We start from the raw sequence: 25,483 nt of genomic DNA, 5'->3' as shown, positions 1-25,483 counted from the left end.
TATAAAGGAAACTAAAAATATAACGGACTCCCATTTTCATTTTCCAAGAAAGGAAAGAAGTCCCAAAATACACTGAAAATAGCAGCTATAATTAGATAATTTGAGGCAATTTGTTTTAGACAAAAAGGTATTTTTTCCCCATCAAAATGGAAGTTAATTGGAAATTTTCTGTCTAGTTTCCACAGAGCATCATCTGTGAATCGCTGACTTCAGAGGCCAGACAAAGGTATTGGAAACCAGATCTGAGTGTAGCAGGTTTTATTTGCATCTATGGCAACAGCTCTGTCCCTCGAAGACAAATCAGACTGAGCTCCACAATAAAAATGGTCATTTCTCTTCCTTACCAGCAGGCTGAATTTGCAGCAGTTGCCCTCAGGACTAAAATGTATGCTGAGATATAGAAAAGAACAGTAACAATATGATAAGCTTTGGTCCGTTACCTGATTGTTTTACAGAATGGCTTGTCAGGGCACTCCGGCAGCAAAGATTACATTTTCTGAAACGTGTGCACAGGCAAACACTTCAGCAGTCATCTGTAGGACTTCGGGGTAAAGGACACAGTTCAACACCTCACAGCCTTCAACCAGAGATCGCCCAAGCAAGGTATTTGCAAGCGTGATGATCTGTTTTGCATAAGCAACCGTGCCTTTATTTGATTCTCTCCTCATGCACACGCTGCTCTTCATTGACAACTTCTGAGAATCCAGACTTTCATTTGAAGAAACCAATATTTTGTATAAACGAACAGTTGAAACCTGCTGTCATCAGACTGAGCTTTGGAGACCTTGGCTCCATTCTCGCCTCTAGACCTGTGCTTCTCTCTCTCCCATGTCTCCATCCCAAGCCTCTGACTTATTGGAAATGCTCATGGCAAAAGCTCTCTCTCTCAGGTGCTGGTGCACAGCCAGATCTTCATTGGCACAGCTGGGGCAAGAAGGGCTTCTGCCATCAACAAAAACCTGTATCGCTTGACGCCCTGCTATTTGCACCAGGAAGTCTGCTTTAATTTGTTATTAGGAGGTCAGTTAGAGAAGGCCCAGCAAGAAAATACTTTTTCCAGCTTCCCAGCAATGCCAGTGGGCTCGTGGAAACCTGGCCTGGGTTACACGTGGCACGTGTTACATCTAGGACAGGCTGAAGCCACCTGCAGAGGCTGGGTCACTGGGTGAGCATCCAAGAGGAGCACAGAACCAAAGAAAAAAGCATAAAACGGGACCAGACATACAATGGAAGTGACCGGTTCTGCTTTGCTCCTTATCCAAGAAGTCCAGATTGCCCAAAGCTGCCTTCCAAAATTTCCCATCTGTCCCAGCTTCCCAGGTTGGAAATGTTCTATCTGCTCTATTTTCCTCTGACATACAGAGAAGGCAGGCATCTGGAGCAGAGAGGGATGGCCTCTTGGAGATACCCCAAGGAAAGGAGAACTGAAGCTCTGTCCATAAACAGAGAAATGAAGAACACTGGGTGAGGAGGGAGAGGATAACACCTTTGTAATGGTATATAATTCCAGTGGGTCCAATCCAGCCATCTACTGGGGCTCAAGGCAGGCAAAATTGCTGCATCTGGAGATATGGGGCCTGGAAAGAGAGTATTTCCTGTGACACAGAGTGCTTTAATGCTGGCACAATTTACCGGTGTAACAAGAGGAGCAACCTTCAATGACCTGAATCACTTGCACTGCATCAACAGGGACATATTCCCAAGATTTGCATTAAAATTGGAAGAAAAGGGAAAGCATCAAGTCTGTCTGCCTCTGTTCTTACCTGAGAAGGTGATGTTGAAACCCTCGTAGGACATGGAGAAGTCTGAGATGAAGCGAATTTGGGCAGAGAAGTTTCCAAAGAGCCCTGCACTTAGTGGGGCGGGCAGCCGAGAGCCTGTGAGCTGCTTCAGCGGCTGGGCAAAGCTGGTGTTCTCAGTGATCAGGAGGTAGTCATGGCCATTCTCCAGGTGAAAGGTATGAAAGGTGAAGAACACACCTGCAGGGGAGGAAAAACAGAGATGGACTCAGCCAGCAGCTCTCCTCTGGCACCCTGTGGTCCCAAAGCACCTCTCCTCTCCCTGAGATATCACCATCCTTTTTTTTCCTTTTATTTTTTTCTCCTATTTCCCAGTAATAGCAGCCCAACTGAGAAGAAAAAACACACTGAAAAGCTTGGGCACATTTATGTGAGGAATGAAACATTAAAAAGTAAAACAAGGCTACGGAACAGGGCCTGGAACAGAATAAGGCCGTTAAAGTCTTCGATTCCCGTGCCTTTGTAACACAGGAACAGAGACAACAGAGGCTCGCCCGAGGGAGGGATCAGCAGCAGAAAGGACTGAGCCTGGCAGCTCAGGGAAGTATTTTATTTTAAAAGTGTTGACCTTTAGATGGGAAGCAAGAGGAGCAGAAAGCTGTAGTTGTGAGGACTTGAAAACAAAACCAAGTACATTCTGGAAGGAATTCCTACCGAGAAAAATGGGACTTAAGCCAAGTGCGAAGGTCAGAGCGGCTTCTCCAGAAGACAAAGCATGCCAGCACTATTACTGCGAGGACTTCTACACCAAACGATGGGACCCAGTGCTAGGCCCTGGAGGCTGGAGGACAACAGGACATGGACAGACCCACGTTTCCTCAGCCATGTGGCTGGTAAGCATTTCACATGCATCTCCCAAGGAGGGCTACGCCTTGTGACCACACTCCCTCCTGGGCAGGTGGGTGCCCGCGCACTGCTCCGGAGCCCCCGCTGCCCTCCCCGAGGCACTGAAGATTTTGGCATGGCATGCAGAGCCCAGGTTCTTGCCAGCTGCAGCAGATCTCAGAGGCAAAGAAAACCCCATCCACATCATTCTGACAAAAATAAAGACCACAATAGATTGAGCCAGGAAAAGAAGCAGACAAACACGGGGAAACTATTTGGCTCTTTGTCTACATTCAATTTCAACAATTTGAAACATTTCGTCAAGCAGGCTGTGACCTTGCTGCATTTGTAAATTAACAAGCAAGGAATAACAGATTACTTAAACCATCCTTCGCACTTACAGAAACGAGATAGTAAGTACCTCAAGACTTTGTAAAAGCCTCCAGCAAGGCACTTATCATGCAGGAATTCAAACGCAATTAGAAACACTTATTTTCTCTGGAAAATAATTCCATCTTTGAAAAACAAAAAATGGCAGAAACAGCTTTCACAGGGAAAAGTGAGGCAGAACCCTTTATGGGAAACCCTGTCACATTACCTCCACACCAAGTCAGCAAGCTAAAGCAACGCCTAGCGCTCCATAAAGCCTCTTTGCATCTATACGGCTTCTTTAATCCAAAGAGCTTAGCAGACTTCCTGAGCACCGAGGGGCAGGCTCCAGAGCCCCGGCTCAAGCTGAATTGGGCTTTACACTCCTCATAACCCCGTGAACTCAACAGGGCTGTTTGCAGAGGAGGACTCCTCCATGTGAGCACAAGTGCTGTAATCTGGTCTTCATTAGTCACAGTCAGATCGCTGCCTCCTCGAACACATCAGGAGCGCCCAGTGGCATGACCAAGTTATTTCATTTAAGCCAATGATTAACAGCACAGAGACTGCCAGCCTGGTGAGACCCAAGGGCTGTCTTGCTCTGCATCCCATCTCTGCCAAACTACAGCATCAGCTGCTTCAAAAGCATGGGAAATCTGTAAATAAGGAACAGAGGAATAATCTCCTCCTTGCTTCCCCACTCCCCATCAATTTCTGGAGATCAGGATGAGACCAACTGCTTGAAGCTCCGCAGCGTGATATTTAATATCCATCCCAACCAAAAAAAGTATTTTTGTCAGCATCAAATTGTAACTCTGAATATTCCATTTATCCCCATGTCTATCCAATTTCTTTTTGAAGGTTTACTGTCACATACAAGCAGTTTCCTTCCAAGGAATGAAGGACACAGAGGTTGGAAAGCAACACAAAGCCCTTCCCATAGAAATTATTGTGCTGGGAAGGTGCAGGGCTCACAGGACTTCTCAACTGCATCACATCTCAAATGGTAACACATGCTGGTCCTTCCCTCTCCATCCCTGCATAGCAGCTCCTTGCACCTTGCTACCCTGCAGTGCCCCAGGCAGAAGCATGTGTGCGACTGCCTAGTGATGACTAAAAGGGGCCTCGGCTTTGACAATTCCTTTTTCATCCCCAGGTAAATGTTACCTGGGACCTGGCAGAAAATGTTTAATTCAACTGTTCCCCTCTGTGGAACTCCATGAAAGTAGGAAACTTCGAACGGTTTCCAAGTGTTTATTATTCTTACCAGCAGTGTACTTGATTGAAAATAGGTATGACCTGTTTTGGCACGAAAACTCGGTGAGATGCAGTGAATACAAAATGCTTTAAGTTTTTCTTGTTTATCAACTGACAGTAGATTTATACCCTTGCCTTTACAAAACCCAATCTAGGGAACAGAAATAATATCACTCCACCAAAATCAACACACCACCAGAGAAACACAAGCATAACTCAGTCCCCAGAACGGGGAGGACAGCTCCTGACTCCAGGTCTCTTCAGATAACAAATCCAATCTCGCAGCACAAGGCCCCTCCAGCAGCAGAGCCGGTTAAGGGCTGTGTAACTGTAGCCATAAGTGCTAATTACAAACTCATTTTAAAGGATTTGCGACTCTGATTAAACCTTTGCTCTGGTCTGAAATTTACTGTGGCACAAAATGTCTCTGTAAAGGCAGTTTTTTTCATTCTCTGTTAAAGAAACAACAAAACAAATTATAGGGAAAAGAAATCACTTTGAAGTCCTCAGATTAAAAATAATAGTCTCTATTTAAGCATTTAAATACCTTTAAAATTAAGCTGCTTTTAAACTTGAATTGTACAGCCCATGAGTCCATAAAATAAATCAGTGTCTGCAGTCACATAAAAACAACTATTATAACAATGAACTTGTTTCCATTAGGGGACTTGTGTGCTGCCCATGTGCAAGAAGTTCATAAAGATCTGGGAGTGAGTAGCTCGAGATCGGCTTTTATGATGCAGATCATTTCCTTGCTTGGTCATCAGCCTGGCAAGGATGGTCCAAGCCAAAACCCCTGATTTTTTTTTTTTCAGCTGGGAGAACTGAAAGACTTTCCAGGCCTGAGGCAAGTGCTGCAAGTCCAAGCAGCAAAGCATTAGAAGAAGTGGGGGCGGGAGGCTTAAAACTAGAACCAGAAAAATGAAGTACAATGGCAAACACCTAAGTGATGCAAATATCCCCCTGCCTACTAAAGCTGCTCATAGCAGAATTGTTAAAAATTCTGCGATTAAAAAGTATCAGATTTACCTAGTGATCTCCAAGAATAGGGAACTAAAAGGACAAAGCACACTCTGTAAGGATTCTGCACTGCAAGTGCACTGTGGATGAAGCTAGACAAGAACGGGGTTCAGCTACACTTCTTCTAAGCCTTCTGTTCTTCAAGGACTAAGTTCATTTCATTTCAGTGGCTATTGCTCTAACTTGGGATCACTCTGTTTGACTGCACTTTACTGAAGGAATGAGCAGAGACATTGCAAGAATGCTGAAAAGGACTGGGAGAAGCAATGCATTACACAGCAGCTGAACGCAGCAATCACTGGGAAAACAGATCATTAAGGAAAACAGAAAACTGTTGCAAGAGGAAGAATGCGTACGTACATGCATGTGTATGCACACTCCAACCAAAACAGCCCAGCATCTAAATACAGTGCAATGTGTTTCACAAAACATCAGAGAAAAGGACATCTTTCTTTGTTGTGTCTATCTTCCACTGCACTGGTAGATAAACAACCTGCCTGAACTACAGGGACAAGGAAGGAGAGGTTTTCCTCACACAAAATTTGGCTACACACCAGCTTATAATAAAGTGTACAACTTCCTCCATATGTCCTCTCCTCTCACCTTAACCTTTAAATGGATTTGAAGATTTCCTGCATCCAAGCAGCTGCCTTCATGAAGCTTGCCTGGCCCAGAAAGCCCAAAAATGCAAGAGGAGTGTTTCTGCTTGGGGGCAAGCACTGCTCCCGACAGCCAGAGCCCTGTGCCCTGCTGAAGGGCATGCCTGCACGGAGCGGGATTCCACCATCTCCTGCAGCTTATTTCTAACCAGCTCCTGAACGACAACACTGAAGGAAGGATACCAGCAGCGAGCACAGAGAGGTGTGAAAATTTCAAATGAGACACAATGATACGAACATGCTCCGCTCACTGGTATAGAAGAGTCTCTTACTTTAGACAGTTCACTTTTCTCAGAAACTTATCCTGGACACCTATCAATTTTCACTACAACTAGCCAGACTTACAGAGTAACTCATGGCTTGATTTTCTAATACTCATTACCGCCACTGGGGCGAAAGTTTCAGAAAAAACTCATACACAGCTAAAACTGGGATCAGCTTCTCAGAGAGCTCCACGTGTAGCTTCTCAGAGCCAAACGTGGTCCAGTTCTGGACAGTCAGGTCCAGGGCTGAATTCTCTGACTTATCCAGAACTGTGCCACACCAAACTGCTCTAAATGATGTGCAGTTTTGTGTACTACTGAGCAGGGGACAAAGAGCCCTAGACTTACAGAGGCATACCATCGCTGTTTGAAAATGCATCGCTCTTCAAGCTTTGCTTAGCTTGGTCAGAAGATTTTCTTTTGATATTGGCAAAAAAAGTGCGTGGGCCATCAGAGTTACACTTTCTCATCTAAAACAGTGACAGTTTGCTGCATTGTGCTTAGCTTAGCAACAGGATAATGCAGTGCCTCATTGGAGAGCTGAATCCAAGGCAGAGTGGATTAATGAAGAGTGGATTGCTGCTACTCAACAGAATACTTTTCACAGCATGCAATGGTTCCCTTAATGCACTGTGCTGTTCATTGACAAGTTTATTTGCTGTAATACAAATGGTATTGCAAAATTGGCTCATGATAGCTCCCGTCGTGCTGATATCCAGTACAAGACAGTTACATAACTATGCATATAGTTACATAAAGGGTTTATACCCTTTGTGCTTACCCCAAGCAGGTACGGACTGGGAGAACAGAAAAATCCCCCCCATCCTTCTCCATAAAACTTGTTCTCTAATCATCAATGATACATTACCCTGAGATTTTCCTCCAAGACAAAACATTGGCTTGTGCTGCACAGGAGGCTGGACTAAATATACCTGTGCACTGCCTTTAGGCTGACAGTACTCCTAGCTAGGGGGGAAATGAGAGCTGCAGAACTAGGGCAAACCTGGAAACTGACAGCCTGAATTCTGTCCTATGTTTGGACATGATTTACTACATGCTTCCACTTCTCCATCTGTAAAACGTTATACAGATAACGACCGGGCACAATGAACAACACTATGGGTGAAAGCACTACAGAGTACCAAATAATACTGCAGCAGTGTCAGTGGCAGCTCTCCCTTCCTCTGTGTGGCATTACTGGCACCCAGATACTAGCTACCTTTTCAGAGGGTATTGCCACAAAGCTGTCTAAAACTGAAGACAACTCCTGGCACAGGCTCTCTGATCTGGGGTTTGGTATAGGCACACCTTTCCCTCTAGAAGTCCTCTCTGTTTTAAGGGGAATAAGAGATGTGACCACAAAAACCTTTGTCTTGTCTAGAGAATGTTTGAGTGGTGGCAGGAATGACAGCTGGCCAGACTACACGGGTACCCATCATCACTGCCTTGGAGACAAACACACGGAGCACTGGCCTCCCACTGACCACCCTCCTGCAGTGCCAAGTTCATCTCTAAAACCACTGAAAGCTAAAGATTTCTCACCTTTTCCATGTGAAGTTTCTATTGTCCATGTGCAGTTCAAGTTATTTGGATAAAAATCAGGAAAGCCTGGGGATAAGATGGTACCACTGGAACCACGAATGTAACCTCCACATAGAGCTGAAAAAAAAAAAAAACACACACAAAAAAACCCTTCAAAACCAGAGTCAAAACAAAGCCCAACCCATCAAAATAAAACACATACATCAAATGTCATTGTGAACTTCCCAATTGCTGCTCCGCTTTTGTAGCAGATCTGCAAATTAAGTTTTTGCCATCTTCTGCACTCCTTACCCTCACAGCTTGGCAGTGGCCTGCTCCACTGGAAGTTTGGCTCACACTCCAGGGCTTCGTTGTCGCTCAGAGTGTAGCCTGAATCACAGCTGAACGTCACCAGTGCTCCCACGTAGAAATCATTCCCATGGCGCTGTCCATTTACAGGGATCCCTGGATCCAAGCAGTGGTCTGACTGGAGCTTCACAGCTGTGACAAACAAACCCATTCCCATCAGACCACTCAGTGGCTGCAGACCCTGCTGCAAGGTGCAGTTATTAGTCTGGGGGAAAGTTTACTCCTCGTATAAGCTCATTTGAAGTCCTATTGATTATCCCCAAGGAAAGAGGATGAAATGGGCAGAGAAACTCAACTTCGTTTCTTTCCAAAATATATTGTGTTCCTTCTAACAATATTCTGTAGATGCTAAAATAAAAATAGAAAAAAAAAACCACACACCTCTAAACAATCAAGATGGTCAAAAAGCAGAAAGTGCTACTTGACTTGTAATAGCTTCACATTCTCAAATCACTAATAGTGCTAACTGCCTGGTGAAGGGGAAAAGCAAATCCAACGGGTCTTTGATTGAGTCCATTGTGTGGCTGGAGAGGGTGTAATTACATGAAGAAGTTGCACTTACTTTCATATCGGATCTGAAAGCCTATATCAGAGTGGCTTTTGTCAGTGGTGAAGAGGAGGTAGAGGTAGTTGCTGGTGCTGATGAGGAACTGGGGCACCTGAGTCCCATCATAGACACCTATCAATGGGGAAGAATAGGACCGGCCATCTCGCACCTCCAGGGTGTCGTAATTCACCTCAGTCTTAAACCTGAAAGGGATGCAAAAATATGTCTGTGAAAAAAACAGCACTGCTAATTTTTCTTTATTGTAATCCTGAATGTCCTCTAATGACTAGAAGGCAGCACGGGCTATGGGATAACATATGGGTGCATTTCTACTGCTTGGTCTTTGGCTGGCTGAGCATGTTACTAACAACTTATCATTCCCCTCCTGTGCATTTCAGTTTCTTTCTAATCTTTCCCCTGCTTTATCTACTGATTCGGTACAGTTTTTGCAGCAACAAGCATCACGTGCTATGTGAGCAATTACTTCTCAGACATACGGGTGCGGGTTCAAGAAAGTGTAACCTCCTCAGAAAGTGAAATCTGGGGCAAGTCAAGAGACTCAGCACTCCTGAATCAGGGCCAGATCCTCACCGCTGCCTCTTGCTGGCTGACTGAGCACACATGGGAGCTCAGCCTCTGAATATGTGGTTCAATATGCACCTAAAACAGCACTGCAAATTAGCAGGAGTTAGTCAAAACAAGAACGGAAAACCACCATTTTCTACTTTTTCTTCTTGGCCGTTAATGAAAACTCCATATGTTGTCAGAAGTTAATAAAAAAATCAGAAAGAGAGAACCTCACTGCCAAACTTAATGCCGAGCGGTTCATCCCCTTTCCCTCTGGGGACAGCTACAACCCAGCCCTGCAAGAACCACCAAAACCACCCGCTAAATCTGCAGACAGGAAACTTCTGAGAAATCCGTGGTGAGCACCTGTCAAACGTGATCTTGATGGGGTAGCCCGGCTGGGCCTCTATCACCCAGGCGCAGCTCAGGGAGTCCTTGTAGAAGCCAGGCCAGCCAGGGGACAGGATCGTTCCGCTGGGGGACGTCAGGTGGCCCCCACACGGAGCTGGGGGAAAGCAAATGACAAAAATTCAGGTAAGAAGCTGCGGCATGACCAGATATACCTATCCCTTCCAGGCATCACTGTCCTGACGTACAATAGCTTTCGTGCATTATTGTTTCTTATGTGTTAAAAATAATCAGAAGCAGATGAAATATCACTAGATTGGAAGAAACTGCCTGTTTAGTTTAAATTTAACATGTAGCAGTCTGCTACTATATCTGTGGGAGAGTCAGCAGCCTGACCTTGTACAGCGGCTCTAAGCGGACAGGGTATAATAATAATAATAATTAGATATAAAACCAGAGAAAACTGCAAGGTCAGTTTGGATTTCAGTAGCTGCAGGTGCCAGAAAATCTTTCATATCTGAGGTAATTGAGTCATGTTTCTTCTACCATAAGGGACATCACAAGACTGTGGCATTTATTCCACGTTGCGGTCCCTTGCGCCATCAGCAGAAGCTGAAGGCAGAGTATTATCTTTTCTGGAAAAAGGACACCGGTTCTGAGGGACCAGAGGTACAAAATCTGATCGGCCTAAATTGCAATGCATTGTCCTCTAAAAAAATCAGACAGGACAGAAAAGTGTGTGTGTTCCTGGGACTTTGTGGGCACCTCGCAGGCTTCATCCCCCAGGCGTTCCTTCACAGCCGGCTGAGTTATCACTGCCGGAGGCGCTCATGTCCCCGCAGCAGCAGGACCCCATTACTATCATCACTCCAGGGAACTTCCATGGGGCAGACCAAGCCCATCGGCCCCAAAAACTTACTGCCAGGTGAGCCCTCGCAGACCAGGGCAGCCCAGCTTCCCCAGAGCAGCTGCTGAAGCCTATACTCAGGGCCAGCCATGGTGCGAGCCCTGCACAGGCTATGAAGTGCCATACTTGATATGATCTTAAATACCTACCTAAGTCTGGGCCTAAAATCTTCACTGGCGATCTGAAGGACGCCAAATAAAAGTGAATTGATCTCCAGTGGATCTTAACCAATTATTTTTGAATAAGATGCTCCTTTCTGCCCCAAAGCTATGTAATTTCCTGTCAGGACTTCTATCCATCTTTCGGCTCTTCTCTTAGGTCTTTTTCTTTTCCACTAATTTTTTCAAGCAATGAACAGTATTTTAGATCCATACACTTCCTTTTACTTTAATAAGGCTAATCAAAACGTACACTGAATCCAGTGCACACTGAAGCGTGAGTCAAAGAGATCACCACTGTGAAAAAAAACCAAGTTAATAGCATAAGGCTATCTAAGGTTAAAGCTTTCAAATACAAAAGTTGAATAAAAGTATATTATTTAATGTATGTTTCCCTCCTACACTTGGAGATACATAAACTTAAATGCTCACACTTGTGAAAGGAATGGAAACCCTCAATCAAACCTACAGACATTTTATTGTCAGCTGCTTGCGAAAGAACAACTAGACAAGAAAATAAAAAGTCCAGCTTCTTTCTTCATGAAAGTTATTGAACACAATTGATGCCTCTTATTTCAATTTCAAAGACAATGGACCAGATTGTGTGCTTTCTGCTGCTCATCCATTTGAACAAAGCATGACCAATTACTGAAATTATTTCTCAGTATTACTTCTTTTATTCAAAGTGTTGTAAATACCAGCGCAGAGCATCGCTTTTCTGAGAACAGAGGGTAGAGGAAGACTTTTCACCTCTAATGAGCTCTATTTTTTCGTTTCTTTTCTATAGCAGAAGCTTTAAAGGACTATGAAAAAGCTTTGAAATCTGTATTAACGTCTTTCATTCAACCATTTCAATTCATTTCCCCCATTTCTGTACTGGCTAGCACAGTTGTTGTGGCACGGAGATGTAGACAACATTTCTGGTTCTTGGTTGCTGGAATCAGTTAGAAGGGACTGATGTACCACACTGACAAAGACACACTGAAGGTGTGTGTGTGCATGTGAATGTTTGCAGCAATGAGTTCTCTTTTCACAGTGAATATCTGTACCTTTTGCTGCTTTCATTATATAAATATTATATAATGTATTTTACATGCACCAAAAATCAGGACAGAAGACAAATCTCCACCTATCTTCCATGCTCTGTTCTTTAATTCCTTTCATGACAGGAGTAGCAGGGAAGCTTTTAGCCATCAGTAAATCAAAGCCTTCTATTTATTGCCGTTATTAGAAAAATGCTTGTTTAACATGAGCTCTGTAAATAATTCTCATTGTTCCTTTTACAAAAAAAAAAAAAAAAAAGAATTATAAATAAACTGAGTTCAGTGCTCAGTGTTTGTTGGACTAGCACTTCCTCCTCAGCAAACTCTTCTGTGCAGACAATCCCTTCCAGAGCTATACAAAATCCTGCCCATAACTGAGAAGCTGAGGGTTAGAACAAAAGCCCAATAGTCCTTCAAGTCTTAAAAACAAATGCCTCTCCCTACATGATGGCAGAGGACTCCAGCAAAGCCATCATTGTATACCCTTGGTATGGAATTAAGCTTCAAATCTAACCAAGCACCCTTTCATATCAACAGAAATCTACCTCTTGGGTGATATTGAAACTAGAAGATTTGGATTATATGACTGGAACCTTGATAGACAGAACTACTGACCCTTTTCCCCAAAGGCTGCAAATGTTAGGGGATGATTCTCTGTCCTGGGTGCACAAGCAGACTAGTAGGAAAGACACTAAAATTTACCTTCACATCTGAGCACTGCATTGTTCCAGACCACGTTTCCTTCCTTCAAGATGCAGGTGATGGTTTCTGAGCCATGGGTCCTAATGAAGCCCTCATCGCAAAGGAACGACACAGAGCTGCCAAGCTGGAGGCTGTCACCAAATCGCTTTCCGTTCACAGGCACGCCAGGGTCAGGGCACTCGTTATGCCTAAATGCTAAAAGGGAACGAGAAGAGGACAATAAATGATTTGTTTCCCTTAACTCTAATATAATAATCAGGCAGACCACAAGGTTAGGAATTAAACTACATTTTCACATCCTTTCTATGATGGCAATTAACACACGATCTTGCCCCCGGTCAGCCTACCCTTCTCACAGGGAAGACAAACCAGCTCGAACTTGAATTTGACCCACTATCATCCCAGCAAGGCCACTGAGTTCCACACAGACAAGTCAGCCCATGGCAGAAATCATGTTACAACCTCTTGTCTAAGCTGCTAACCAAACCAATCTTAGCAGTCGTTCACATATGGAAAAACACAAATACAAAATACAGTCAGATTAAAAAAAACAACTCTAAAAACACCATGGTTCATGCATCTAGATAGAAGGACATAAGCTAACCATTAATGAGAAAAGCATGTTCTGTGATTGACTGCCATATAGTCCCCAACCTTACTTATCATCATTACTAGGATAAAACGAAGGACACAAAGCAATTACCTTTCTAGGTGTTCCAAAGTCAAATATGGAATTGAACAGATACATAGCTCTCCTTAAAGGACTGCCCTTTCCATGCAGTTAAAAACTAGGCCAGCCAACCAATCAGAAAATAAGTCTACAGCCTTAATTTCCCATTAAGTGCATAATTATGTACTACATCTTCATATGCTAGGAGGTGGTCTTCCAAGATGAACAGCATATAAAAGATTAAAGCCTCCAGTTTAATTATACCCACATGCTTTTAGGTTCCTTAATGCACTTGACCAAACTCAGAAGAGTTCTGGATTTCCTACAAAGCATCCTTACTGGTACAATAACTTGTTACTATACACTGCTAAAGGGGAAAACACAGGCTGAATGTGTTCCTTGTGCTCTTGGATCTTGTAGCAATGTGTTGTCTCCTGCCTCAGACCTAAATGAAATGAACGGCAAGGTGTCGGATAAAGAGTCAGGAGCTCCCTTTTGGCAGTTCAAACAGTCAGAACAGATTAACTCGTACACTTAAGAGTCATTTACAACAGTAAAAAATAATAATAATTTAGCTTTAAAATGGCTTCATACGAGGCCACAACTCCCAGGATAGGCATGAAGCATTCAGAAATGCCTACTGCACCACTGGCTTTCTATATGAGCTATCTCCTAACTCAACAGCATCAAGGACTCAATCTTAGGTATGAGATACTGCCACACACGATACATCATCTGATGAGCTTGCCGTAGTGTGGCAAATGATTTCTTAAGAACTCCGATTTTTATTTTTTTTTAAATAGAGGATTTGCAATCATAGCTAGAAAGGCTATTAATTTAGCTGTGCCACTAAAGGCTATTATAACAAAGTCATTTATCAGTTCTGCTGAATAGGTTTAATAATGCTCTTTAGAAAATTACAGGACAATACGAGGATAAAATTACCGTAGCATTCATTTAAGATTTGAAGACTGGACTTACGTGAAGCCAAATATATCCATTGAAGTTTCAATGCTTTGCATTATAAGACTTTGCAACATGTTTCCTTTGGTGTTTAAAGTCCTACATACCTACAGGAGTCAGCAAATGACGGTAGTATTGACTGATGAACACAGCTATCTGAGATCTTACAGCTGCATCAGGCTGTCCACAAAGCACCGTCTCACCTCAGCGAGCAGAATGCAGACACAAAGAGGGAAGTCAAAGCCCGCAGCAAGCTGGGGACTGATCGGGGAACAAAACCCCTGGATGCTCCATAGACAGATAATCCAAGGCCAAACTGTTTCTTGCACCTCTGGGTAACGCTAAACTACATGGCCAGAAAGAACATTTGCATGCAACTCCAGGCTTGAAAGCCAATCCTCTATTACCCAACTGCAAATCAGATGTAATCCCCAATTTTCAGACTCACTCTGGATTTGCAATGACTTCAGTAAGATCACTCTTGCCAACAGGTACCCGACAAGAATTTAGAGCTTAAAATGAAAACAAGAAGGAAGGATTGATCTCTTACTAGTGAAGGTTATGTTGAAGCCTCTCTTCTCCATGGAGTGGTCAGTCTGGAACTCCAGCCTGGCTACGTGACCGCTGCTGGTCAGAGAGGAAGGGATCTGGTTTCCTGAGAAGGTCCCCAGCACCGGCGACTCAGCAGTCCCACCATCCTTCACGGCTAGGAAATCAAACTGAGGCTCCACATCAAAATCATTGAAAGCCAAGTGAATTCGGCTCTCTGGTTTAGCTATAATTAACCAAACACAGTGCAAGCTGCTTCCATATTCTTCAGGGTAATTTGGTGACAGCACAATCCCGGACGGGGTGGTGAAGTTGAAAAAGCAGGAAACTGCAACAAGAAATCACCATCAATCATGCAGCACAGTGCTCCTACAAGCTGCTGTCATGTTTCCCCCCCTCCTTGTCCCTTGAGCTGGGTGATTCCTGCAAATCCCCAATTGCTTGGCTTCTCAGAAACAATTAAAGAAAGGAAGGGCTCAGTGCTCCATTCACTGCTGGATGTCAGTGATTTATTTGCATGGGGAAGAAGTTGCTTCAAAGTGGTCTCCAGTCCCTGCTTTTGGCTGACTTGCAATTCTCCAGTCTAGCACAATGCTGCCCCACACGTTTGTACAGGCTTTGTGCCATGCATGATGGAATATGGCTTTCTTTTTCTGCAGGAAGAAAATGTCACTCAGCCAGGTGGGGATTCAGTATTTTGCAGGTGAATTCTCCTGCATATCCCCATGAGAAATCCTGCAAGAGAATCCAATATGTAACTGCAGCCAGTACAAAATAAAAAAGTTAGCTTTAGAAGGAACAACATCTTCCATTGCAGCCACAACTCAGCACAACCTACAGGACCTGAGGATCTGAATCGACACAGCTGTTAGCCCATGCTGAGCTCCAGGCTCCTCTGCTACCTGTACCCAAACATTTTAGTGTACTGCATGAACTGCAGATGCGCTTTTGAGTGCAGTACAGATTTCTCCGAGTTGCTTGAAAGCCTCTGCTTTATAGATATTATCTGAATACACCTTTCAATTTGCTAAATACAATTTTCATCCATGCTCCCCAACAGATGCAGCTGCACCCAGGCAGCCTCAGTGCACTCTGAATTCCTCGCCTTCAGACTATTCCCATCCTGGATTAAATATTTATACGATCTGGCAATAAACTGACAACTCCTTTGAGAAGTTTTACCTTTGTCCATCTCCGTGGGCAGCTGTTTCCACCTGTGCCAAAAGGAGCACTGAAAAATAAAGGCTGCTGTTTTGGTGGCAACTTTGCTGCACAGCACGAGGAAGAGCCCCAGACCCTTCCTGGTCCTCCCCAAGTGCCAGGAGCTTGGAAACCTCAAAGCAAGCACTGGCTAGCTGCAACCTGCAGTTCAGGTGTAGGGGCAGCTCCTCCCCTTCCCATTGCAAATAAATCACTGACTTCTGCTGGGCCAGCACGGCACCAAAACGAGGGATCAAACTGGACTGCCATTCCCATGGAAATAATTAAAAGCAGTCTTAAAATGAAGTTGTGGGGAAGAGTGCATAAGAAACAAATTTTAGCTCTCACGAGTTTTCAATATATACTGTATTTCAGCTGACAAGGTCCATTAATTTGGGAAAGCAAGGCTGCATTTCAAGTAGTACCTATTCAATGTTTTTGATACTTTACGTATGTATGCTTTACTCATCATCTTCCCCACCACGCACCCTTGGGGTAAAATCCATTACTTAGAACATAGATCTCACTAATTCCTGGCAAAAGGACATCACACAGAGAATAAGACTGGTTGTTGTGGTTTAACCCGGCTGGCAGCTAAACACCACACAGCCGTTCGCTCACCCTCCCCCCTCCCTCTCTGGGATGGGGGGAGAGAAACGGGAAAGTGAAGCCTGTGAGTTGAGATAAAGACGGTTTATTAAGACAGGAAAATAATAATAACAATAATAATAATAATAGTGATAATGGTAATAGTATTAACAATAATAATGTGTAAGAAAACAAGTGATGCACAATGCAATTGCTCACCACCCGCTGACCGATGCCCAGCCTATTCCCGAGCAGCCGGCCCCCCCACCCCGGCCAGCCACCCCTATATATTGTTTAGCATGACGTCAGATGGTATGGAATACCCCTTTGGCCAGTTTGGGTCAGCTGTCCTGGGTCTGTCCCCTCCCAGCTCCTGCTGCACCCCCAGCCTGCTCGCTGGCAGGACAGAGCAAGAAGCCGAAAAGTCCTTGGCCTGGTGTAAACACTGCTCTGCAACAATTAAAACATCAGCATGTTATCAGCGCTCTTCTCATCCTAATCCAAAACCTAGCACCCTACCAGCTACTATGAGCTACTTAACTCTGTCCTAACTGGAACCAGGACACTGGTTTTAGTTTGGCATTTATACAATTATTTGGTTCAATGCTCACCCTCCCTCCATTATTTCCCCTCCATCTTCCTTCAACGCTTAATGGCTTCAAATCAAATAGGACGGATGTTACCATGACGTTATCAAGGCTAAGAGCTACACAATCCATTTCCTGCTCTCAGCAACAAAGAGAACAGATTAAAGAGAAAAACTGCAAAATATCCTCAGGATTTAGGTTCTTTACTAGTTGCTGAAGTATCAAGGGATGCTGTCAAATAATTCTGTCAGCGTAAACTCAGTATAATCTGCCTACGAATCCTTATTGAAAATAAACGCATTCACACACAGAGAAACATCTTAGCAGTAGGAACTCCGCACAGGTGCTACGTATCTCCTATAGTTTTTCAGATCCAAAGAGGTAAATTAGCATTCACACAAGACCTACAGCGTTACATAGCCAGCAACAGAGAGGTACGGTTGCTGGCACAGCTATTAGGGCCCAGTGCTGGTGGCTCACTTCAGGAAATAACAACAACAAAGAACTTGCTGACAAAAGAGAGAAAAGCAGAGTGAGGGAAGAATATGAAATTAACCTTTGTTAGATAATTTAAAATGACAGATTAAATAACAGCCCAAACCCCCCAAAGTCTGCACTGCAGGGAACTATAACTTTGATTTTCCATGAAACAAAATAAAAGCGTAGGAGACAGCCAAGTCGTGGGCTGCAGGATGGAGGCCACAGCTGTGGCAGGACACCAGCATATGAGCTCCCCATGGGGGGCACTCGGCTTTGCCTCCCCGAGGGTCACCATCCTGCTGGCAGGTCAGGGGCACGTCCACCCCGGGAAGCGACAACTGATGCACCAGGTTCGCTATCATGTCTGCAAGATGAAGATTTCCTAGATTTATTTTTTTAAGCAAGAGAGGTTTTTCTTCAGTTTGAGAGTTGTTTTTATTTTTTGTCTGGGGCTGCTCTGGACAGAGCAGGCGCTGTGATCCCACTCCAAGCCTCCTGCTTTATCAGAAGCGCTTTGCCGGACGCTCAGATTGAAGCAGCAGCTGTTTAACAACACGCCAAGGACCGTGAAATGTGCTATCAGAACAAAGATGACAGTACCCAGGAAAGGTGGAAGACAGCTGAGCATTACCTGTCTCATGCTGTTTTGTGCATCCGAGACAGGCAGGAGCGAAGTGCCCCCAAGGAGCGAGCAGTCATCTCAACCAGCAGACAGACAGAGGGCAGCCCTGCTGCCTGCAGCCCGTCCGTCAGGACCGCTGAATTAGGAATATCTGTGACTCCGAGGCCTTGAGCTAAGAGAGTTAAATTAATATTTATTATGGTTATTCTTATACCTTACGAGAGGACATTTCATTATGTGCATAGCAGAGGTTCAAATTTGTACTGACCTTTATCAATTATTACTGATGAAGTAATGCAAAAGCAATTAGAAAAACGCCTTTATTAAATACAGCAGAATAAGTCACAGCAAAACCTAGTAGAAACAGTAGACTACCTGAGAAAGCCAATGAGGCCCACGTCATTAACAGACGAGTAAAAGATGTTTATTCAAGTCATCACAAACATTATCAATATTCTGCCTTCATTTAGGGTAGGAAGACAGGGGAGGAACAGCTCCTTCTTTCTTGTCTTAGAAAGCCAAGTGGGACACATGGCTGTGGCGAGAGGACGCTGCCCCATGCTCCCTGTGCGCAATGCTCATGGCTGAGCCGAACACAGAAGCTATCCGACAATTATTCTCCAGCACAGCTGCTTGTTTCTGTGCTTTCAGCCTGGAGCAATTTCTGCATTTGTCTGGTCAGTGTAAGCACAGCTTGCTTCTCTTTGCCTTCCAAAGATCATGCCTCCTCAGATCATCTCGCTTCTGCTTCGAGGCACACCCGATGGCCCCAGACACCTCATCTCTGCTCATCCTGCACATGAGAATCCAGGGTGGATCCTGGGGAGAGCGCACACCTGCGGCGGGTGGGAACAGGAAAGGCACCAGATTCAGGAGCTGAAAACAAATCAGGGAATCACTGTATTAAGTTCAGTCTCCATGGAAACAACAAAAAAATCGCGACTTCTCTCTCAGCTTTTGGATATCATTCCCACAGTCTCTGACCACTTGGGATGGAGCTTGAAGACGGTAACATACTTTCTGCCTTATTTTCCATTTTTAAGTAAACTCCTCCTCTAGGCATAGCTTGGTGATGGACTGGAAAAACAGGACCTCAGCAGGAGCCTGGTTAATAACTGACGCCTCACTCTGGGAACCATATGTCCCAAATAGCTAACAGAGCTGGAAGCTCAGGGCACTGGCTCCAGCTGCGAAGCAAAGTACTTTACATTTCGTATTTTCCTCTTTCTGTATCTGCTCTTTCAGTAAACATATCTGCATCACAATGCGTTTTCCTTCTTAAACCCTGAGGCACCAGCAGGGCAAGTGGGAGGTGAGAGAATAGTCTGGAGCAAACATTAACCGGGAGAACATTTTTGCATTACAGAGCAACAAACTCTTCAGCTCACTCTGACGGAGTAGCTGTCACTGCCAGCATGTGGCTGACCGGGGGCGGGAGAGCAGGTATGTTAAAGAAAAGGAAAGAAAATGGGTGGGGTTTCATAAATTTAAGGAAAGTATCATCCGTGAACTTAACATAGGCTGAATAGAAGCCTCTGTGAATGTGGAAGCGAGCTACAATACCAAAGCAAGTTTCATTCCTACCCACTCAAAACAGGAGCAGTGACTGGGTTACCAGGAATAACGTAAGCTTCTTAAAACTTACTGGAAGATGCTGATCCCACTACAGCAGTGTTGGGCTGCTTGTCTGCCAGGGTTTCTGCAGCCATCTGTTATTCAGGAGGTGCTCCAAGGCTTCTGCATGACGACGAGATCTTTCTTGTATGCCCCTGATTATTTTAGAGGAACTCTCCCCCTCACTGCAGTTCAGACCTGCAGTCTCAGTTGGGAATCAGTGGTGGTGTCCACAAGAAGATGAAGCTGAATTGGCACTTTTTGGCAAAACCCTCGAAGCAGTCTAGCACTAGGAGTGCTGGTAGCGGTCCTGTTATGCACCTTTTTCTTTTTGCTCCTTCACAGTTTAGCAGAGGATCCTTCCTCTGCTGCAGCACTAGAAGCTGCCAGACAACTGTTGCTACACATTTGTCTTCTGCAGGCTGGAAGCTGCTTGTGCAACAGGCCAGGACTTGAGTCTCTCTCTCTCCAGAAGTCCCATTTCTCTGCACATCTGGTGCTGAAGGCTGACTGCTGTAAAACAACAAGTGCGAGGCTCCCACAAGCACGCGACTGCAAGAGGGGTGACAGCAGCTGCGATTAGGTGCAGCAGAGGGTGTGCAGGCAGGTTCAGCCACACGTGAAGCACTGGCTGTGGGCAGCAGTAGAAAGAGCCTCAAAGATAAACTTGCACACATCACCTCCGCCTGCAAATCAGAAATGTCCCACTGCAGCTTGATCGAACACTGATATTAACATAAAGCAAGTCAGGCATAAGGAAACTTCTCTGCAGACCAAATTTAATCCACGCCCCATTCCTGTTTTCTGGGTATAGAAAAAAAGGAAGGAGATAGAAATGGCCTCCTTGCCTGATAAAATCAGCAAGCAGCACTTCAGATTCAGCCTCACATGAACAGAGTCAATGCATCGTGCTGAGCCACGGCAGCCAGGAATATGGACAGATGCCTTGGCACAGGACAGTTCATTTACACCAGCATGAAACCCTATCAGGGTAACAATTCAACTGATTCAAGCAGTAAAATAACAAGCATGGAGACAGCCCAGTAACGTGCAACCTCCTGATCGGCGCTGAGAGCGCAGCCGGGGGCACCGCTGGTGCCTGCGTGCTCAGCGCCGGGGCCTGACGCTTCTGCCAGGGGCCTGACGCCGGCACTCACCACGTGCGGGCTCTCTGCAGCCAGAGCATCCCTGCTGCAGCTGTGAGAGCTGCCCGTGTCTGCTGGAACACCTCCGTCCCAATGTGGCAACCCCACCTTTTATCTTCTGGTTTTCCTGCATCTTTCTCACTGAAGTAGGCTGACTGCACAAGTACCTGGGCAGAACTCAGCGACCAAGTGAGGAGAAAGCAGGCTCCAGGCCGACCCAGGTGGACCTCAGCTTCCCTTCAGTATCGACACAAGGGAAACAGAGCAACTGAACTGAGCAGTGTCGTGCTGGAAGACATGCAGCTTATCTGGCACAACTTGCAAGGCAGAAAAATAGCAGCCCCCAGGTTAAAGTCACAGAAAAGGAAAACAAAAAGAAAATTCTCATATAGGCTACACCATGGCTGGGGAGTGTGGGGTGCAATCAGTATGTAATTCACTGTGATTAAATGCATTCCTGCCCAGCACAGCACTTAAACATGTATGTCTCCTTAAGCAAACATTCACATCTCAACGCTCTGATAAACCGGAACTGCAGAGCAGAACTAGGACTTCAAGGGAAAATGCCCTGCTTAATTTTGAGAACGGAATGGTCTTACATGGCTGCAAACGTGAAACAAGGTTCTTAACAAAAGCTACAAATCCCACATGTATACAGAGATCATGGTAATCCTGCCTTCATTTAATTTGCTTCACCTACTGCTGGATAAAGAAAGGGTCTCAGTGGCTCAGGGGAACAGGCTGGAGATAAGGAGCATTTCACCACTGATTTGCTGCTTTGAACTCAACTCGGGTCAACGGTGAGCAGAAGGCGTTACCAGGTCCTGAAGGACCTGACATCTCTTGCACAAACGCACAAGCCACCTCAGCCCTGGAAGTGGCCTCAGCAGACTACAAGCCCTTTCCTGGGCAGGCTTCCAGCTGCGTAAGCCCAGAACGTGACCGGCTGCTTTGCTGAAGTGAGGGTGAACGTGTTGTGGTAGGGGAAGGTTGCCTACCCATTCCCTATTCCAGTTTGCTTGGCAGAGATGATTAGAGCATCCCTCTGCCATAATTTCAGGAACTTTCTATCAGGGTCCTTCATAAAAAGCATCAACTGAAAAAACAAACCAACAAAATAACCAACCAACAACAACAACCGCAAAACAGCTTGTAATTATAAATTAATACAGTTCCTGTATTTCTTCAAATTCCACTGGAAACATCTGCATCTACAAGAATATAGGGAAAGGGAACGGGAATAATGACCAACTAACAATTTAATTTTGAACTAAATGAAAAAACTTGTCAAGAGATACAGAATTACATGGTTCTGTTCAGCACATTGCTGGGAAAACATCTACTGCATTTGCACTGCTGGCTACAAATCCCGAATGTTAGTACCAGACAGGGTGCACAACAGGCTAGCTACTCAGCTCAAAACTAAGATCTGCACTCTTTGCAAAGAGGAGCTAAGATTATTCAGCAGGTATAGCATGCAAACATGGGATTAACAAAAGAAGTAATTACTAGTAAGGAGGAGATAGATTTTATACTGCTGTTAAAGAAAATCAGATGTTTAGAAAGACTGGAAAAATGCGGAAAATCCCATTGCCTCTGAAGATGACTGTGTTAGTGTGTGCAAGGACAGGGGATCCTGAGCTCTGCCAAACTGCTAGTGCAGGGAACTCGGAGACAACTCTCAACAACGAAGGATCGTGTTGGTGCTCAGTGGGGACAGGGTGAATGCATGGCTCTCAACAAGGCACCGCAGACCTCCAGCACCAGCAGGCATGCTGATAGCGGGGTCACTGCAAGCCCCAGCAACTGTGAGCAGCTCGGTGAGGAGAAAAGGGCTGTGGCTGAGGTTTCCAAGTGAACAAGAAGGGAAAGAAGCATAACATCTGCTCCAAAGCCAGAGGAGAAAACACACAAATTAATGTAATTTCAATTGGAAGTGCTTTGGGACATGCCTTCTGCCTCTGTGCAAAGAAGCACTATGCATGACTTCTGCTTTAAGCGGGGCTGTAATACAAATAAAGTTAATGATCACGTAAACCCCTCCATAAACTAGTGGAGTACCCTGTAATGACAGTCAGAACAATGGACCAAGTCTCTGGAGGATTCCAAAATACCCTGAGACAGCACAACTCAGATTATGGCCCCTCCATTTGAACATACACGCACACACACACGCAAGCACGTGCCCTTATTTATCGCCAGCCTTTGTGGAGTTCCAGTCAATCAATGCCAAACAAATACCCCTCAGTTCAGCACAGAAACCTCCACCCCCAGGTTTCCACAATGCGCTGTGATCAGAATCTAGGCACTCTTTTATTTCTCTAAGTGTTATTTAACTCTAAAACACTTGACGGGTCCAGAAAACAAGTCTGGGATTAATCAATTAAACTCGTATCAGGAAGTTAAGTTGTTTTCAGAAATTACTCTCCCAGAGCAACTGACAGAGGATAGTTAGGAGAAGGCAAAAACTTTGCCTTTATTCACTGAGGTGGTTACAAAGGACATATATCCTATAGCAGTTTATGCCATAAATACCTATCACGAGACAACAGTATTGTTTGGCGCAAGGAACCATTCAGCTAAAGGTGCAGGGCTGAAACCTTGGGAGTTGTAGGTCCCAGACCCGTGGGAAGAGGGCTGCAGGGATGGGGAGGTGCTGGAGAGGGACAGCTGGGAACCTCCTTCCTTGATTTACTGAGCAGCTGCAGAAGCCCCCTGAGCGCTGTCCTCCTGCAGTGGGGATGTCAGCCCTTCCTTTCCTTAGCAAGGAAACAGGTTTTGGCCATATAAAGTGTTTCGTTACAGGGCTTTCCACTGCTGTATTTCACATAAAATTCAGATAATGTGTTTTTCCCTGCTATATATGAGCATGTTTAAACAGTAATTCCAACCATATGCTTGGAAGTTATAGCACTACTGAAATGCCCTGCTCCCCGACTACATCTGTCCGGACATTTATCATCACTTTCACTGCAATATCTGAACAACTCACCAGCTCCCCGTGATAGCTGTAATTATGGGCTGGTTCCCCATTTGTAAACTTAACAACCTCCTCAGCCACAGGTAACTGTAGACTTCAGCTCGAATATTATACCTCTTACAAGTTCCTCCCATCAGAGCACAAACTTTATCTAAGTAGCACAATGGTTTCCCTTAGGTAGCATTTATCCACCTGACACCTCTTAAGCCCATTTTGCTGTCCTTTGAGACTTCAAGAAAACCAAATGTGGCTCTGAAAAAAAGCAACGGCTTGGGTTATATCGGGTTATGAGAGCTGCCTTAGCCTCTGACAGGTATCACAGTCCTGTAACTTTGAAAATGCAAAGTCAGGGAAGGATAGTAACTACAAACATGATCTGAGCACTACAAGGTGTGGCAGAAAAGACAGAAAGAGGTCTTCAGTATGCACTCATCACAGATACCCAGACAACCACACAGCGTGGAAGCAGACACCAAGTTCAGAGCATACACACAGACAGATGACTGTGCCACAGTTACCCATCCAGTTACAGTACTAGAGGTTCTCAGGCTCCGAGCAGTTGTTTTAAATATCTCAGATCATCAGCAATAACCTAAACAAATAGAGCAAGGCTGAGGATACCTTGCTTAGGAGGGCTTTAGCTGAGAACACGCATCAAGAAGTCTTGCAAAGTTTCTCCAGTGACCTACGTGCTCGCCCTGAACAATTGCTGGGATGCAATGACAACGAGGAGGATGAAGATGGTAGCTCTGTTATCATGAAGGCACAGTCACAAATTAAGAATCCATTGCAATAAGCAGATGTATGACTTAAATAGTTTGTGTTGCTTTGTCATCGAAGCCCCAGGAAATGAGCTCTCCACAATAAATTCTGTCTGCTCATAAATCATTTGCTTAAGACAGCAGGATGCACCGTAGCACACTGTTTAATCTCCTTCTGCATTTGTCATGCATTTGCAGCCAGTATCAGAAGCACCAAATTGTTTGCATATTCCCACTAGCAGCACATAAATCAGGTTACCTTATTTTCCCGCCTGATACCCAATACATTTAATGGTCTCCCAGCATTTACAGAGAGTTGTCACTAATCCCACTACACATTTCACGCCAGGTTACACATTCTGTCACGTCACCTCTTCTGATTCACGCACACTAATATGATGCTGTCTAGAATAATCAAACCTGAAGGCAGGGGAGTGAAGGTGTAAGAAGGTTAGGAAATACTTTTTCCACTACCTACCCGCTGACTTGCTGGCTCATAGGTATCCAAAACTGGAGGATCTCAGAAAACGGCATACAACGGCATTATTTTAACTAAAAAATTCATGCTTGTGCTACACATTGCATGGACTGCTGATTGTTGGAAGACTGGAGCTTGATTTGACGGTCCTGTTCACTATCTACCTACAAAAAAAATAGTCCAACTTTGCTGGGAAGCCTCTGCTCTACTACTGTGAAAAAATCACCTGATAACAGCTGCAAACAACAGGTTTGGTCTCCCTGCAAACTGTCAGCAAGAACCTCAACCAAACCATCAGCTGTTTTTATGAATTCATCTTCTGGGAAATAAGAAAAAACTTCTGAAGCTAAGCACAGAAATGGTCTAATGCTTCCCACTTCAAATATAAGCAGGAAAACTACATTTTCCTCATTAGCATCTTTAGCTGATTTTATAGAGAAAACCAAGTAGGTAGAAAGTCATTGCAACTGGAAAAGGCAAAACTCAGAGATA

The 25,483-nt window shown here is 44.7% G+C and overlaps 1 protein-coding gene across 20 annotated transcripts in view; it reads right to left on the bottom strand.

Annotated features, from left to right (window-relative positions):
• CSMD2 (CUB and Sushi multiple domains 2) overlaps positions 1-25,483 on the bottom strand; it is a gene marked incomplete at its 5' end in the record, with an annotated part of 338,842 nt that overhangs the window by 110,892 nt on the left and 202,467 nt on the right. For all 20 annotated transcript variants that reach the window (XR_014575007.1, XR_014575008.1, XM_083809741.1 and 17 more), the window contains 7 exons: positions 1,764-1,979; positions 7,735-7,851; positions 8,026-8,214; positions 8,645-8,832; positions 9,563-9,701; positions 12,355-12,549; positions 14,538-14,864. Coding sequence is in view for 18 of the 20 variants with exons in the window: in XM_083809741.1 (XP_083665867.1) it covers positions 1,764-1,979; positions 7,735-7,851; positions 8,026-8,214; positions 8,645-8,832; positions 9,563-9,701; positions 12,355-12,549; positions 14,538-14,864 (1,371 nt within the window). The remainder of the gene's footprint in view (positions 1-1,763; positions 1,980-7,734; positions 7,852-8,025; positions 8,215-8,644; positions 8,833-9,562; positions 9,702-12,354; positions 12,550-14,537; positions 14,865-25,483) is intronic.

Source organism: Anser anser (assembly GCF_964211835.1).
Source record: "Anser anser genome assembly, chromosome: 24".
Lineage (NCBI taxonomy): Eukaryota > Metazoa > Chordata > Aves > Anseriformes > Anatidae > Anser > Anser anser.
Note: the sequence above shows the minus strand (reverse complement) of the source record. Positions and strands in the feature narration are given on the sequence as shown.